The sequence below is a fragment of the Amaranthus tricolor genome, chromosome 3 (assembly GCF_026212465.1).
Source record: "Amaranthus tricolor cultivar Red isolate AtriRed21 chromosome 3, ASM2621246v1, whole genome shotgun sequence".
Lineage (NCBI taxonomy): Eukaryota > Viridiplantae > Streptophyta > Magnoliopsida > Caryophyllales > Amaranthaceae > Amaranthus > Amaranthus tricolor.
The window spans coordinates 8,584,948-8,598,625 of record NC_080049.1 but is presented as its reverse complement, the minus strand read 5'-3'; the positions used below and the strand labels follow the sequence as shown (position 1 = coordinate 8,598,625).

At 31.7% G+C, this 13,678-nt stretch overlaps 1 protein-coding gene across 1 annotated transcript; it reads right to left on the bottom strand.

Moving 5' to 3' along the window:
• Window positions 1-11,813: 11,813 nt before the first annotated feature.
• On the bottom strand, window positions 11,814-12,449 carry LOC130808316 (uncharacterized). Its single transcript, XM_057673794.1, has one exon. It carries the CDS (start codon window positions 12,447-12,449, stop codon window positions 11,814-11,816), a length of 636 nt encoding a protein of 211 aa, XP_057529777.1.
• Between the last annotated feature and the right edge of the window lie 1,229 nt (window positions 12,450-13,678).

The window sequence follows — 13,678 nt, the reverse complement described above, 5'->3', positions numbered from 1 at the left end:
AGCTTGAGGAATAGGTATATTGACTCCGATTTTTCTAGATGCATTGATACAATGAAATCTACTTCTTGTTATATTTATATGTTAGTTGGAGGTGATGTCTCATAGGAGAGTGTCAAACAATCCATTAGGGCATCTTCTATTATGGAAGCATAATTCATTGCAAGCTATTAGGCATCAAATCATGGGATATGGATGCAAAATTTTGTCATGGGATTGTGTATTGTGGATTTTATTCAAAGACCACTTAAGTTATTTTGTAATGACAATTGCGTTGAGAAATTTTCTAATAATAATAAGACTTCGAGGAAGTCAAAGTTTGTGGCTCTCGAACTCTTGGTTGTGAAGGAAAGAGTTTAGGTTAAACAATTGACAATTACATTGGTATAAACTCTATGATTGTAGATCTGTTTACCAAGGCATTACCACCCAAGCGGTTCCTTGAGCATGTGGCTCATATGAGTATTGCTTTTGCTATACAGGATGTTTAATTACTTTTAGTGGGAGTTTGTATATTTAATTTATTGAACTTGTTATGACATCATGATTTATGTCATTCTTTGAAGGTTGATAGGAGATGACTATCGATTCTTTTCCAATCTTTGGGATTCAACATCTTTTATTAATGAACCCTAGATAACTAAAAAGATCTCTCCATCTTCTCTCATCATGTTCTTCCGCTTGAAGAATGTTTTATAAGTTCCCTTAATAAAAGTTCTAATCCCAATCTCACAAAAGAGAAATCAAAATGAATACTTTTAAAAGTATTCCAAACTTTAAGGCGTAGATGAAATTAAAAGTTCTAACTCTCGTTTACTCTAAGACCTATTACACATGGAAGAGTTAGATGAGCTCTGAAGAACCAAGTTTACAATACTTTTTTATCTTAAGAGTCAAAGTAAGTAGAAAGCTAAATTGTAAGTTGTGTTGCAATTCCTCTAATTAATGAATGAAGCCTCTTTTATATATGTTACGCCTCCAACATAGTTGTTAAGAAAATTTCAACTTCATTCCTTAATTTTCTCCAACTAGTTACGCTGAAGCAGTCTTCAAAGCCTTGGCCAAGTAAAACAGACGCTCCACTTTGACTTATTCATTACAAGCGTGTTTGTTGCAATTTTCTAGCTTCTCCAAAACTTTGTGATCCTGCCACATTAGTACTCATACCAAGCATTGGATATTGATTAATTCAAACAAAATAACCGAATTATATAAGCCACATATTATTCCTTGATTATAGGTTCATTTAAATTAGTCTACCCTATATTTTAGGTGCACTAAAAAACAACTCTATATTTTTAGGAAAACCTATAATTAGAATAACTTACTCACTAAGCAAATTATTTATTTTAATTTAACATTAAAAACCGTGCAATCAAGCTATAAGTTTTACTTAGTTTAAATAACTTATTTTATAAAATATTTAACTTAAGTCAATATATTTTAAACTTATTTCAACACATATTTGGACTTAAATTATTGGGAAATTCCACGTGGTAACCCTGAGGTTTTGGGTTTTCCACGTGGTAACAAAAACTTTTAACAAATTCACGCGGTAACCTTGAGATTTACATAATTGTTCTACCGTGACCTTTTTGCACATAAAAACATTAGCAAACGTTATTTCGAAGCTTTAAGGCTGCTGTACATCTATTTATGTGACTCACCATTTCAATTGCCATGAATTTCAACCTTTTCCCCACAACATAAACCCTAACTCTACCATCTTTCATCCAAATCATAATTTTTCCTCAAATCCAAAGATGGTAGAGTTAGGGTTTATATATTGGGGGAAAAGGTTGAAACTGATGGCAATTGAAATGGTGAGTCACATAAATAGGCGTATAACAGTCTTAAAGCTTCGAAATTAACGTTTGCTTATGTTTGTTAATATTTTATGTGCAAAAAGGTCACGATGGAACAATTTGTAAACCTCAGCGTTACCGCGTGGATTTTTTTAAAAGTTTTGGTTACCACGTGAAAAACCCAAAACCTTAGGGTTACCACGTGGATTTTCTCTAAATTATTTATCAATTAAACACTTTAAATCTAATATAATTTTGGACCTATTAAAAACTAAATATAATTACTTAATTTATTTGTTTAATTTAATATGCGTTTTGAATATCATCACTTAAAGGAGTTGAGTCTTTATCCTTTTGTGTTGGTATTATGGTCATTGATAGGTCTAGTTATGAAAAATATAACAAAGGCTACTTTAGTCTATGTTGATATGATTGATTGATAAGATTGGTTTCTGATACATTATACTTTAGTGAGTATGGTTGAGCTAAAAACTTTTTCTATAAAGGTACATGTTTATAAAGTTGTCACATATAGAACAAGTGAGAGATTGTCGGACCATAGTCCAATACCGGGCTTATATGTAAATATACATGTGTTTTTATATTTATTAAATCGTCTTTATGTCCAACTTAAAGTGTAAAGTTTAAGGATTTGGGCTTAATGTGTCAATAGGTTGTGTGCCTTAAATGTGTAGAGACTCCTTTTATAATTGTGTTCTATGGTGGATTGAATAATAGTCATAGGTTATTATTATATATAACAGTTATAGTCCCTAGGTTGAACGTATTCTGTTTCTCTTTGCCATTTCATTATCAGATAGAATTAAAGTGAGAACATTAAGGATCATCACTACAGAGAATACAAATTAATCTACAAGATCTAATCGCTCTCATTCTCTAATGTTCTCCTATGCAATGGAATCAAATTACCTTTGATCTTACTTTTAATTTGCTCTTGTATTTCAACATAATAGATCTTGTTTATTAGTAATGTTCTTCACCATTTTTGTCCCATTAGTTATTGCTTTTTCTATGGCAGTCTTGTGAGTACCCTATGCTATGAAATTTTCTGAAATGGTGAACAAAAAGCAATATTGATTGCAAGCGAGGGATTTCAAAAAATATGATCATTGAGAAGAATGTCTCCATGTTTCAAGTTTAGTAAACTCTAAGGTTCTTACTATAGTTGGTTGTTGCATTTTCACTTCTGTGTATTTAAATATAGGGGTGTACACAAATATCCGATCTGAATTATCCGATTTAAAAGAATTAGGTATGCAATTTAAAAATTGAGTAATATCCGTTTTCAGAAATCGTATTGAAATGAAAGCTACATGAAGTTAAACAAATGAAAACAAGATGATAACAAAAATCAAAAGTAATGGGAAAAGGACATAATGATATATGAGATTGACAATTTCTACACATGATGTGCTTAGTGTACGTGTTATGAGTGGTTCTTGCAGTGATTTTAAGGGCAAGTCTTTATAAGATTTAATTTGAGATTACATTATGTAGAAATAAATGTTATTGACAATTGGTTGTGTCTGTATTTCATATTTGTAATTGGGTATAAATAATGTCAGAGAATGCTAATTCCAAGTGCCCTATGGATTCTATAACTGTTGTACAAGTTGATGTTATACACCGAATTAAGGAAGTAGGTCGAAAAACTTAACACCATGTGGATAGTTCTGTAACAACCCGGCTTACCGTTGACTAAGTAAGACAGGTCATCATGGGTTTGACTTACTCAAAAAACTCCAATCTCAAACCATAACTCGTGGGAAGGGTCACGAGCTCTAAAACATAATCGTAACAATTAATTTTAAACCAAAAAAAATCTAAACCAAGGTCCCAAAGTAATCATAAACTAACCATAGAAATTCAAAATAGTCAACATAATTAACTACTACATAAATACTAAAACCCGATACAAACTCTACAACCGCTATACATACTCAAATACAATATGTCTTCCAAGAATACTCTAATCACCTCTGCTATCCCATCGTTCTCAGCTGGTACTGATCTATAAGCAATCTAAAAGACGAAAACAATAGAGAGTCAAATTTAACTGAATGAGCAGAAGCAACACCCATAGCTCTAAGACTATGTCACTCTAGGGTGAGGTTAGTCAATATTTGAATGACAATTCACCTCAAAATAGGGGAGTAGGAGATGATGTTTCACCACTCCGTCAATGATCAGCACGTAGGCCCGATCCGTTAACCATATCAATATCAGCATAATCATTCTTACAAATTTGTCTCAACAATATAAATTTTACAACAATTTTAATAAAACAATTTTTAAAACAGTAGTCTGGTCAGACCCTTCAAGGAACTGCTACTACTCACCAAACTCGACGCTTCAACTAGCAAAGACCAGTCCACCTAAACTATTAGAAGAGCCCCTTGACGAGGTCATCTCTTAAAACATAACCGTAAACATAACATCATTAACGTGCGTTCGATCCTACACTACGAACATACAACTTAATACATCTCCTCCTAAAACTGTAGATTAACCAAAACTTTATTCTAGTATTTCTAATCATAAAAGAAGTGTGCATGTTCTAACTCAAGCCTAATATGTCATCAAGATTTATAATCGCGATCTAAACTTATTTACATTCTTCTCTAAATTACCCATCTTCATGATTCTCTCCATATTTTTTTTAATTAAACACAATTTATTCAAGCCTAAAGTCTAAAAATCCTCAAAAGAATTAAACTATCCAAATTTTATCGATAACTACACCAATTCCTTAATTTCAATGTCCCTTAATTACATTCTAATCATCAAGATTCATCCAACATTTAACTTTTGCAAGTATTACTCAATACAATCCATAATCTCACATCTCTTAAATCCAATTCCAATCATCGTAAGATTCATCTAACCTTAATAAAACAAGTATATATAATAACCTTGAGTCAACTAGTTAATTTTATAGTGATAAAGGTACATGATGAGGGTAATAAAATCAACAAGTAACATGGATACAGATTGTTTGAAATAAATTTTATATCTATGAAGATAGAAAAAAAGATCAACTACCTCTAGTTGGTGACACAATGCCGAAAGGAGAACAATTATCTGCTTGTTTAGTGTTCCATTGAAAAGAACCAGAAATTCAGGAGTAATTTGTGATGCTGCTGCTTATTGAAATCCTCGACAGAAGGACAATGAAAACAGAAACAGTCTCTTCTTAAATGCTGATTTTCAAACCCTAAAGAACACACCTAGTTCGAACCCCAAATCAGCGAAGAAAAGGCTGAAATTTTTGCTTGTTTGTGGAACATGCTAAAATAAATTGATAGGAGATCGCATACCGTCTAGAGGGGTGAATAGAGAGTATGTCAGTTTAAAAAATTTTCTAGAAGGTAAGCTCAAGTGCTTGCGAGATCTTTCAAAACAATTTTCTAGAACTGTTTAGGTCGAATGATAGATCTAAGAAATATATGCGCAAATAAACTTAAGCAACAACAACAAGATATTTGTTAACAAGATTCAGCTATTAATAGCCTACTCCTCGTCTATGGCCTATGGGTTCTCTTCGAACCCCTAGGATTCAACGCCTTTTATAAATGAACTTTAAACAACTTAGAAGATCCCTTTATCTTCTCTCACCACGTTCTTCCCCTTGAATAACATCTTACAAGTTCTCCTAATAAAATTACAAATCTCAATCTCACAAAAGAGAAAACAAATTGAATACTTTAAAAAGTATTCCAAACTTAGGCGTAATCATAATCAAAAGTTTTAACTCTTTTTAACTCTAAAACCTATTACAAATGAAAGAGTTAAATGACCTAGGTTTTACAACATTTTATGAATACTAGATTAATGCAAGAAGAGAGAAAATTATGAGAAGTGTTGCAGTCTTAATTCTTGAATGAAGCTTCATATATATATATATATATATATATATATATATATATATATATATATATATATATATATATATATATATATATATATATATATATATATATATATATATATATATATATATATATATATATATATATATATATATATATATATATATATATATATATATATATATATATATATATATATATATATATATATATATATATATATATATATATATATATATATATATATATATATATATATATATATATATATATATATATATATATATATATATCATGCCTTACATAATCTAGCAAAACAAGGAAGTTTCATCCTACAATCTCACTAGTTCGATTTATTTGGGTCAGTCTTCAAAACCTAAAGCCTTAAGTAAAATTAACGCTCCACTTGAGACATTTTTTCAAACACGTTTTTGAATGCTATTTTTATCTATTTCATTTCTTTGATGTCCTACCACATTAATGCTCATACAAGGTATTTAAAATCCAATAATTCAAATAATAAAACCGTGTAAATATAATTTAAATTAAATTCCTATACTTTGGTTTAATTTGAATTCTTTTTTCTATTTTTAGTTAAGATTCAAAATATCTTCATACTTATAGGAAACCTATAATTAGTATACCTTGATTATCAAGCAAATTATTTATTCAAACATTTAAAAAACAAAACGTGTACAACATCTTAAACACACGTTTATATTCAAATACAAATTCAAATACAACCTTATCCAAAAACAATTAACTTAAGTCATTTTAATTTAAACTTAATTAAATATATTATGGACTTAAATTATTTATCAATTGACCATTTAATATCTAATATGATTTTGAACCTACTTAAACAACTAAATATAATTACTTAATTTATTTGTTTAATTTAATATGTATTTTAAATTATCATCACTTAAAAAGGAGTTGAGTCTTTATAAAAAAATTAAGGAGGCTTGCTGCGTTTTTTGTGTAAAGAAGGACAAGAAAACAAAATGGTGGTCACTGCGTGCTGTTTGCTGCCTGATTTGGGAGGAACGAATCCGAGAGTTCTTGGGTTCTCGAATATCAGGAAAATGGTGAAGTTCTAGAGCTTTTTGAATTGAGAGGGAAGGAAAAAGGTTTAGGAAACAAAGAAAATGAGGGTTTTAGGGAGATGAGTAGTATTTGGGAAAAGGGATTTTCGATTGCTAATGGGTTGATAATAATAATAAGAGTTACATAAACAAATTAATTATTAAAACAAAATGATAAAAAGGAAGGAAGGGGTCAATAAAAATAAAGGGAGATATTTAATATTTTTTAATCATGTACTTAAACCCCATTTGCTTCTTTGTTAACGTAGTCCATAATTTATTCATTCGCTTAATTATTTTTTTGAATACCGAATAATTCTCATTTTAATGTTTATAATAAATTTCTTAAATGTTACAAGTTCTTCCTGTCATTCTAACTTGAAACAAATAGGCATGGAGTATTTTGGTTTTTTTTCCAATTTAATGGTGTTGTATATAGTGCAATTTTGCTACACATGTTTGTGTTATAGTTGTTTTAGGATTTGTGGTACAAAATAACCTTAGCTTAAATCAAAAAAAGATTCTGCTCCTTCCGAAAGCCCAATGCATTATGTGATTGGTGTACAGCCAATTGTCGATTTACCAAAGAAACCAAACAGAAAAAATGATGTGTGTTAGTGTACAACTGACTAGGGGTTGTTTAAGACATTTTAAAGCAAAATACATAGTTAATTAGGTTTTAGTTTCAATTTGTTTAGCATGGAATTAAATTCAATTCTTTTAAAATACAAGGTTCAAAATATGGGTACGTTTTTATTTTACAGCAGCAGTAGAATCTAAGAATTTTCAGTGTCTTTATGTTGTGGTGCTACTGTGAATTTGAATACTAAGTGTAACACCCCACCTAATATCTACCTAATCAGATGAAGATTCTACTAAACATGATCCAAGATAATACTTTAATAAATGTCTAAAATGCACTATAAATGTAAAACTCAATTTTAATAAATAAATTAATGTGAACTTAAAATCAAATATAAATAAACTCAAAGGTACCTACAACCCCATAAAAGAATAAATCTCAAATGCTAAACCTTATTCCTTGTCTTAAAACCCAATAATTTGTCAACCATTAGTAAAATTCAACTCTAAACTAAATCTACTAAGAATGCGTAAAATAAATACTATGATATTTTACGTCACTCCGTGATACCCCACCTGTCAATCATCTGCTCCCCAATTCTCCTGCAATCTAAAACCAAAACAGAAAAGTGTCAACCACGGAAGGTTGAGCGAGTAGACACTGAAATTTACAGAAGAATAGAGAAAGAAGAAGAAGGAAAGAACAAAGAGAGAAAACAAAAGGTTTATTTTATTTCATCCTTCTTCCAGAAATATCACATGCATTTGTTATATATATACAACAATCTTAGTTGTCCTCTATTTACCTATCCACATGTACTAACATATTACAAGATTTAGCCAGCTGTAAAACAGAATTCTCTCTGTTTTTTTCCAACACCCCCCCCCCCCCCCCAAGCTGGGGGTGGAAACATTCCCAGCTTTAAAAGAAGAGTTTTGAAATGAGTTGGAGGAAGAATCTTTGTGAGCACATCAACCAATTGATTTTGAGTAGGTAAATAAGTCAATTGAATAAGTCCTTCCATTAGCTTTTCTCTAGTGAAATGACAATCAAGTTCAATGTGTTTTGTCCTCTCATGGTATACTGGATTTTTGGCTATTTGCATTGCTGATTGATTGTCACAGCGTAGAGTAACTGGCTTTAAAGAAGTGACATTAAGTTCTTCAAGCAAATTGACTAGCCAAGTGATCTCTGATGTTGCTTGTTGCATAGCTCTATACTCTGCTTCAGAAGAAGATTTGGAGATAGTTGATTGTTTCTTACTTTTCCAACTAATTGGAGAGTTCCCCAAAAGAATTAAGTAACCAGTCACAGATCTTCTTGAGAAGGGGCAAGAAGCCCAATCTAAATCAGAGAAGGCCTGCAGAGTTAAAGTATCTTCTCCTTTCAATAGGATACCTTGACCAGCAGTAGTGTTAACATATTGAAGAACATGTAGCAAAGAATCAAAGTGAGATTGTTTTGGAGTTTGCATGAACTGACTTAGAAGCTGAGTTGCAAAAGCTAAATCAGGTCTTGTATGAGTCAAAAAATTCAACTTGCCTACTAATGTTCTGTACAGAGTTGGATCTGAAAAATCATGAGGATCTTCATTACTGAGCTTACAGTGGAGAGGCTATGGAGTGGTAGCTGGTCTGTGAGAAAAATGTTGTAGCTGCAATAATTCCTTGGTAAACTTATGTTGTGTGAGAACAATTCCTTCACTCACGTAAGAAGCTTCCATTCCAAGAAAGTAATGAAGGATACCAAGATCCTTAATGGTGAACTCATCATCAAGAGGCCTTTTAATGCTGTCTATTTCAGTGGAATTGGAACCAGTTAACAAAATATCATCAACATATACAGCAAGGATTGTAATATCTAAAGCAGACTGCTTTAAAAACAAAGAAGGATCATTTTTTGATTGTTGATAATCTCTGGAGTTCAAGAAAGCAGCAAGCTTCTGAAACCATTGTCTAGAAGCTTGTTTTAAGCCATAAAGGGATTTCTTGAGTTTACAAACTTTATTGTGAGGATTTGGTATTCCCAACAGAACTCTCATATAGACATCCTCTTGTAAATTCCCATGTAAAAAAGCATTGTTGACATCAAGTTGATAAATGTTCCATTTCCTTGCTGCTGCTAGAGCTATAATTGTTCTTATTGTAGTCATCTTGACTACAGGACTGAAGGTCTCTAAGTAATCTATCCCATATTTCTGATGATTACCTTGAATGACAAGCCTTGCTTTAAGTCTTTCTAAAGAGCCATCTTTATTGTGTTTTGCTTTATAAACCCATTTAGAACCAATTGCCTTTTTACCTGGTCAGTATATTCCCATGTTTCATTCTTATGAAGAGCTGATATTTCTTTATCCATAGCTTCTTTCCAGCCAGGATCAAGAATGGCTTCATGATAGTTGTGTGGTTCAGTATAAGTAGCTTGTAATGCAATTGTTTTTTTTTTTTTGTTGAGAGATGGGTAAGGAAGAAAAGGTTACAAGGTTGCAGAAATGAGGTTGTTGAGATAAATGAGATTGAGAAATAGGTTGAAAAACATAATCTTGTAAATGACTTGGTGGTTTAGATTGTCTAATGGATCTTCTGAGAACAGTGGCATATGTAGGAGGAGAAGTATGAAGACTAGAAACAGAATCTGTGTGATGATTAATAATTGGAGATGAAGGATGATGAGAAGTAGAACAATGTATGTCTGAAATTGAGGAGATAGAAGAGTTTTGAGTAGGAGAAGAGGGGTAAGAGAAGAAAGTTGTGAAATCAGAAATAGAAGCAGGAAGGACAGATTGAGAGGTTTGAGAAGAAATGTGATGGAAAGGAAAAACATGCTCATGAAATTGAATGTTTCTAGTAACAAAAACCTTATTGGTTTGTAGATCAAGAATTTTATAGCCTTTTTGAGTGGTAGAAAAACCCAAAAAAATAGAAGGGTGAGATCTAGGAGCAAACTTATCTCTGTCCCTTTTAGAAGCGGCTACAAAACAGAGGCTTCCAAAACATTTCAAGGCACCATAATCAGGTAATTTGTTGTGAAGCAATTCATATGGGGTTTTGTAATGTAAAACTGATAAAGGAAGTCTGTTAATAAGAAAAGTAGCATATAATAAACATTCACCCTAATATTTGAGAGGGATTTTTGATTGAAAAAATAAAGCTCTTGCTACTTCCAATAAATGCTTATGTTTCCTTTCAACTCTGCCATTTTGTTGGGGAGTACCAACAAGGCTAGTTTGATGAACAATGCCCATATTATTATAAAATTGGACAGCATTGTCATCACAAAATTCCATGCCATTGTCAGATCTAACAATTTTAACTGATGTATTAAATTGTTTCTGAAGTAATTTGATCAAATTTGCTAGAATAGAGAAGGCATTAGACTTGGTACTCAAAAGATAAGTCCAAATAGCTCTAGAAAAATCATCAACAATGGTAAGAAAATATTTGTATCCATTGTATGTGGGAGTAGCATATGGGCCCCATAAATCTACATGAAGTAATTCAAAAAGTTTACAAGCTCTGCTATTGCTAATAGGAAAAGAATTATATTGTTGTCTAGCTTGAGGACATATATGACAAATGCAATCAACTGAAGGAAAAGAATTACAAGATTGAATTTGAAGATGTTTCATTTGCAGAAAAGGAAAATATCCAAGTCTGCAGTGCCACAATTGAGTAAGATTGTGTCTGGAGTGCAAACTGGTAGATGTCAAGCATTCTGTTAAGAGAAGAGAAGTTGGAGTAGGATATTGATTTGATTTAAGAGAAGTGTCAACATGATACTGGCCATTGTGAGCATTACTAAAGACCTGAGCATGCTTTATCAAATGGTCCTGTGAAAAAGATGGAAAGGGAATAAGCAAGCAATTTGTGGGTGTAAAAAGAACAAGATTGTGAAGCTGAGTGGTCAATTTATAGATTGAAATGAGATTAAATTGAAAATCAGGAACATGAAGCACATTATCAAGAATCAAATCATCTGATATTTGGACAGATCCTATGTTCATGACCTTAGCTTGTTGACCATTGGGTTGAGTTATGAAGTATTGTTTATTAACAGGTTTATAGTGTAGAAAATGTGCCAAAGAAGGGCTAATATGATCTGTTGCACCACTATCAAAAATCCAATGATCATTCTTAGCAGACGACAGAAAACAAAGATTGTTACCTGCTAGAAGAGTTGATTTTGATGAAGAAGATGTATTAAGATCTTTATTTGGAGCAAATTGTTGTGCCAACATGTTGACAAACTGTTGGTATATTTCAGGTGTGATATTGTTGTCTGACTTGGTGTCTGAGCTGGTATTTTCATCAGTTTCTGAGGTTAAATGCTGCCCTTCAGAAAACACTGCAACCCTTCTTGGCTTATTCCTCAATTCAGGATGAAGTTTAAAGCATCTATCTATATTATGGCCTTGCATTTTACAATGGTCACAGAAATAATTGCTCCTTCTTTCTTAATTCTTCTGATATGTAGAACCATTACCAGAACCAGATTGATATGAAACAGACCCAGATCTCCCTTTATTGTAATTTCCAGAATGATGACCAGTCAAGTAGGGGAAAGAATTCCTATTTCCATTGGAATTAAACTGGTTACTATTGACAGCAAAAGCATTATTTTCACTCACAGAAGCCAAATTATCAGAAAATTCTCTCTGGGTCTTATCTTGAATCAAGATACTGTAAGCAGTGTTAACATCTGGTAATGGTTTAATCATAAGAATATTGCCTCTAACATTTTTATATGCTCCATTCAAACCCATTAAGAATTTGTACAGTCTTTGATTCTTAATCAACTCAACAATTGAACCATTAACATCACAAGTACAAAGACCAGAAGAACATTTGGGAATTTTCACAAGACTGTCATATGCATCCCACAAACTCTTCAATTTGGTAAAATACTCAGCAATTGACAAATTTCCTTGTTCAAAAGAATTTAATTCTTTATCAATTTGTAGAATTTTAGGTCCATTAGATTGAGAGAACCTATTCTTTAACTCTTTCCATATATCAGCAGCAGAATTACAGTAAAGAACACTGGAACTAATGTTTTCTTTACAAGAATGTAGAAGCCAAGAAATTACCATTTTATCGCATCTTTCCCATTGCTTTGCCATCTAAGGATCTGCTGGATTTCTGCAAGAACCATCTACAAATCCCATCTTATTCTTCGTCACCAAAGAAATCTGGACTGAGCGTTCCCATTGTTCAAAGTTCAATCCATTCAGATGTTTGGTAGAAAGAGAATGGTTAGTATTGTCACCATGACCTAGAAACAACTCATGATTGTAATCAGGAACAAAATTTGGGGAAATTCCAGAATCCATTTCTTTCAAAAGAAAAAAAAAAGAAAAAAAAAAGAGAAAAAGAAAAAAAAAGTAAGAATCAGCTACTTTTCTCAGCGAATCGTGGCTCTTGATGCCATGAAATTTACAGAAGAATAGAGAAGAAGAAGAAGGAAAGAACAAAGAGAGAAAACAAAAGGTTTATTTTATTTCATCCTTCTTCCAGAAATATCACATGCATTTGTTATATATATACAACAATCTTAACTGTCCTCTATTTACCTATCCACATGTACTAACATATTACAAGATTTAGCCAGCTGTAAAACAGAATTCTCTCTGTTTATTTCCAACAGACACACCTCACGTAAAACATTTTTCAGCTATGATTAAAACATACTTTCATAAACAGAGAGAAGAGATGTAACATCCCATTGTTTTATTACGTCATTACTTATTTGAAATAATGATTTTTAGAGATTTTTTTATTTTAATAATTATTTTGAACTAGTTTATATCCATTATTTATATATGTATACGAATGTCTACATATTTATATTAAGAGTATATTTATAATTACTCAAATAAAGATGTTCAAATTAAACTTATACTTCTAATTCAAAATTTTTCTAGAATATTAAAAGTTGTCTTATTTTAGGCTTATAAGTAAATATGTGATTATATAGATGAGTTAGGATGTGGAGTTAAGAAAAAGAGAAAGAAAAAAAAGAAATAATAAAATAATAATAATGATACCCCCAAAACCCATTCTCCTCATTTTCCATCTCTTTCTTTCTTCTTCACCTCCCCTTCCTCAACATCAAGAATTATCCACCACCACCACCAGCTGCCGTCGGCAGTCAACAGCAGCCGCCACCTCCGGTGGTCCCCCTCTCAAGTTAGTTGAAAGTCTTTGCCTTTTTCATCATCCTCTCAACTCTCTGTGAGCAATTTCTAAACCAATTTGACTTTGTATATTCTTGATAATTAACTTGTTATTTAGAGTTTATTCTTGTTAAATTTGAGTATGA

Excerpts from the sequence above, each read along its gene's own strand:
- LOC130808316 (XM_057673794.1), bottom strand. The coding sequence starts at position 12,449 with ATGGTAATTTCTTGGCTTCTACATTCTTGTAAAGAAAACATTAGTTCC.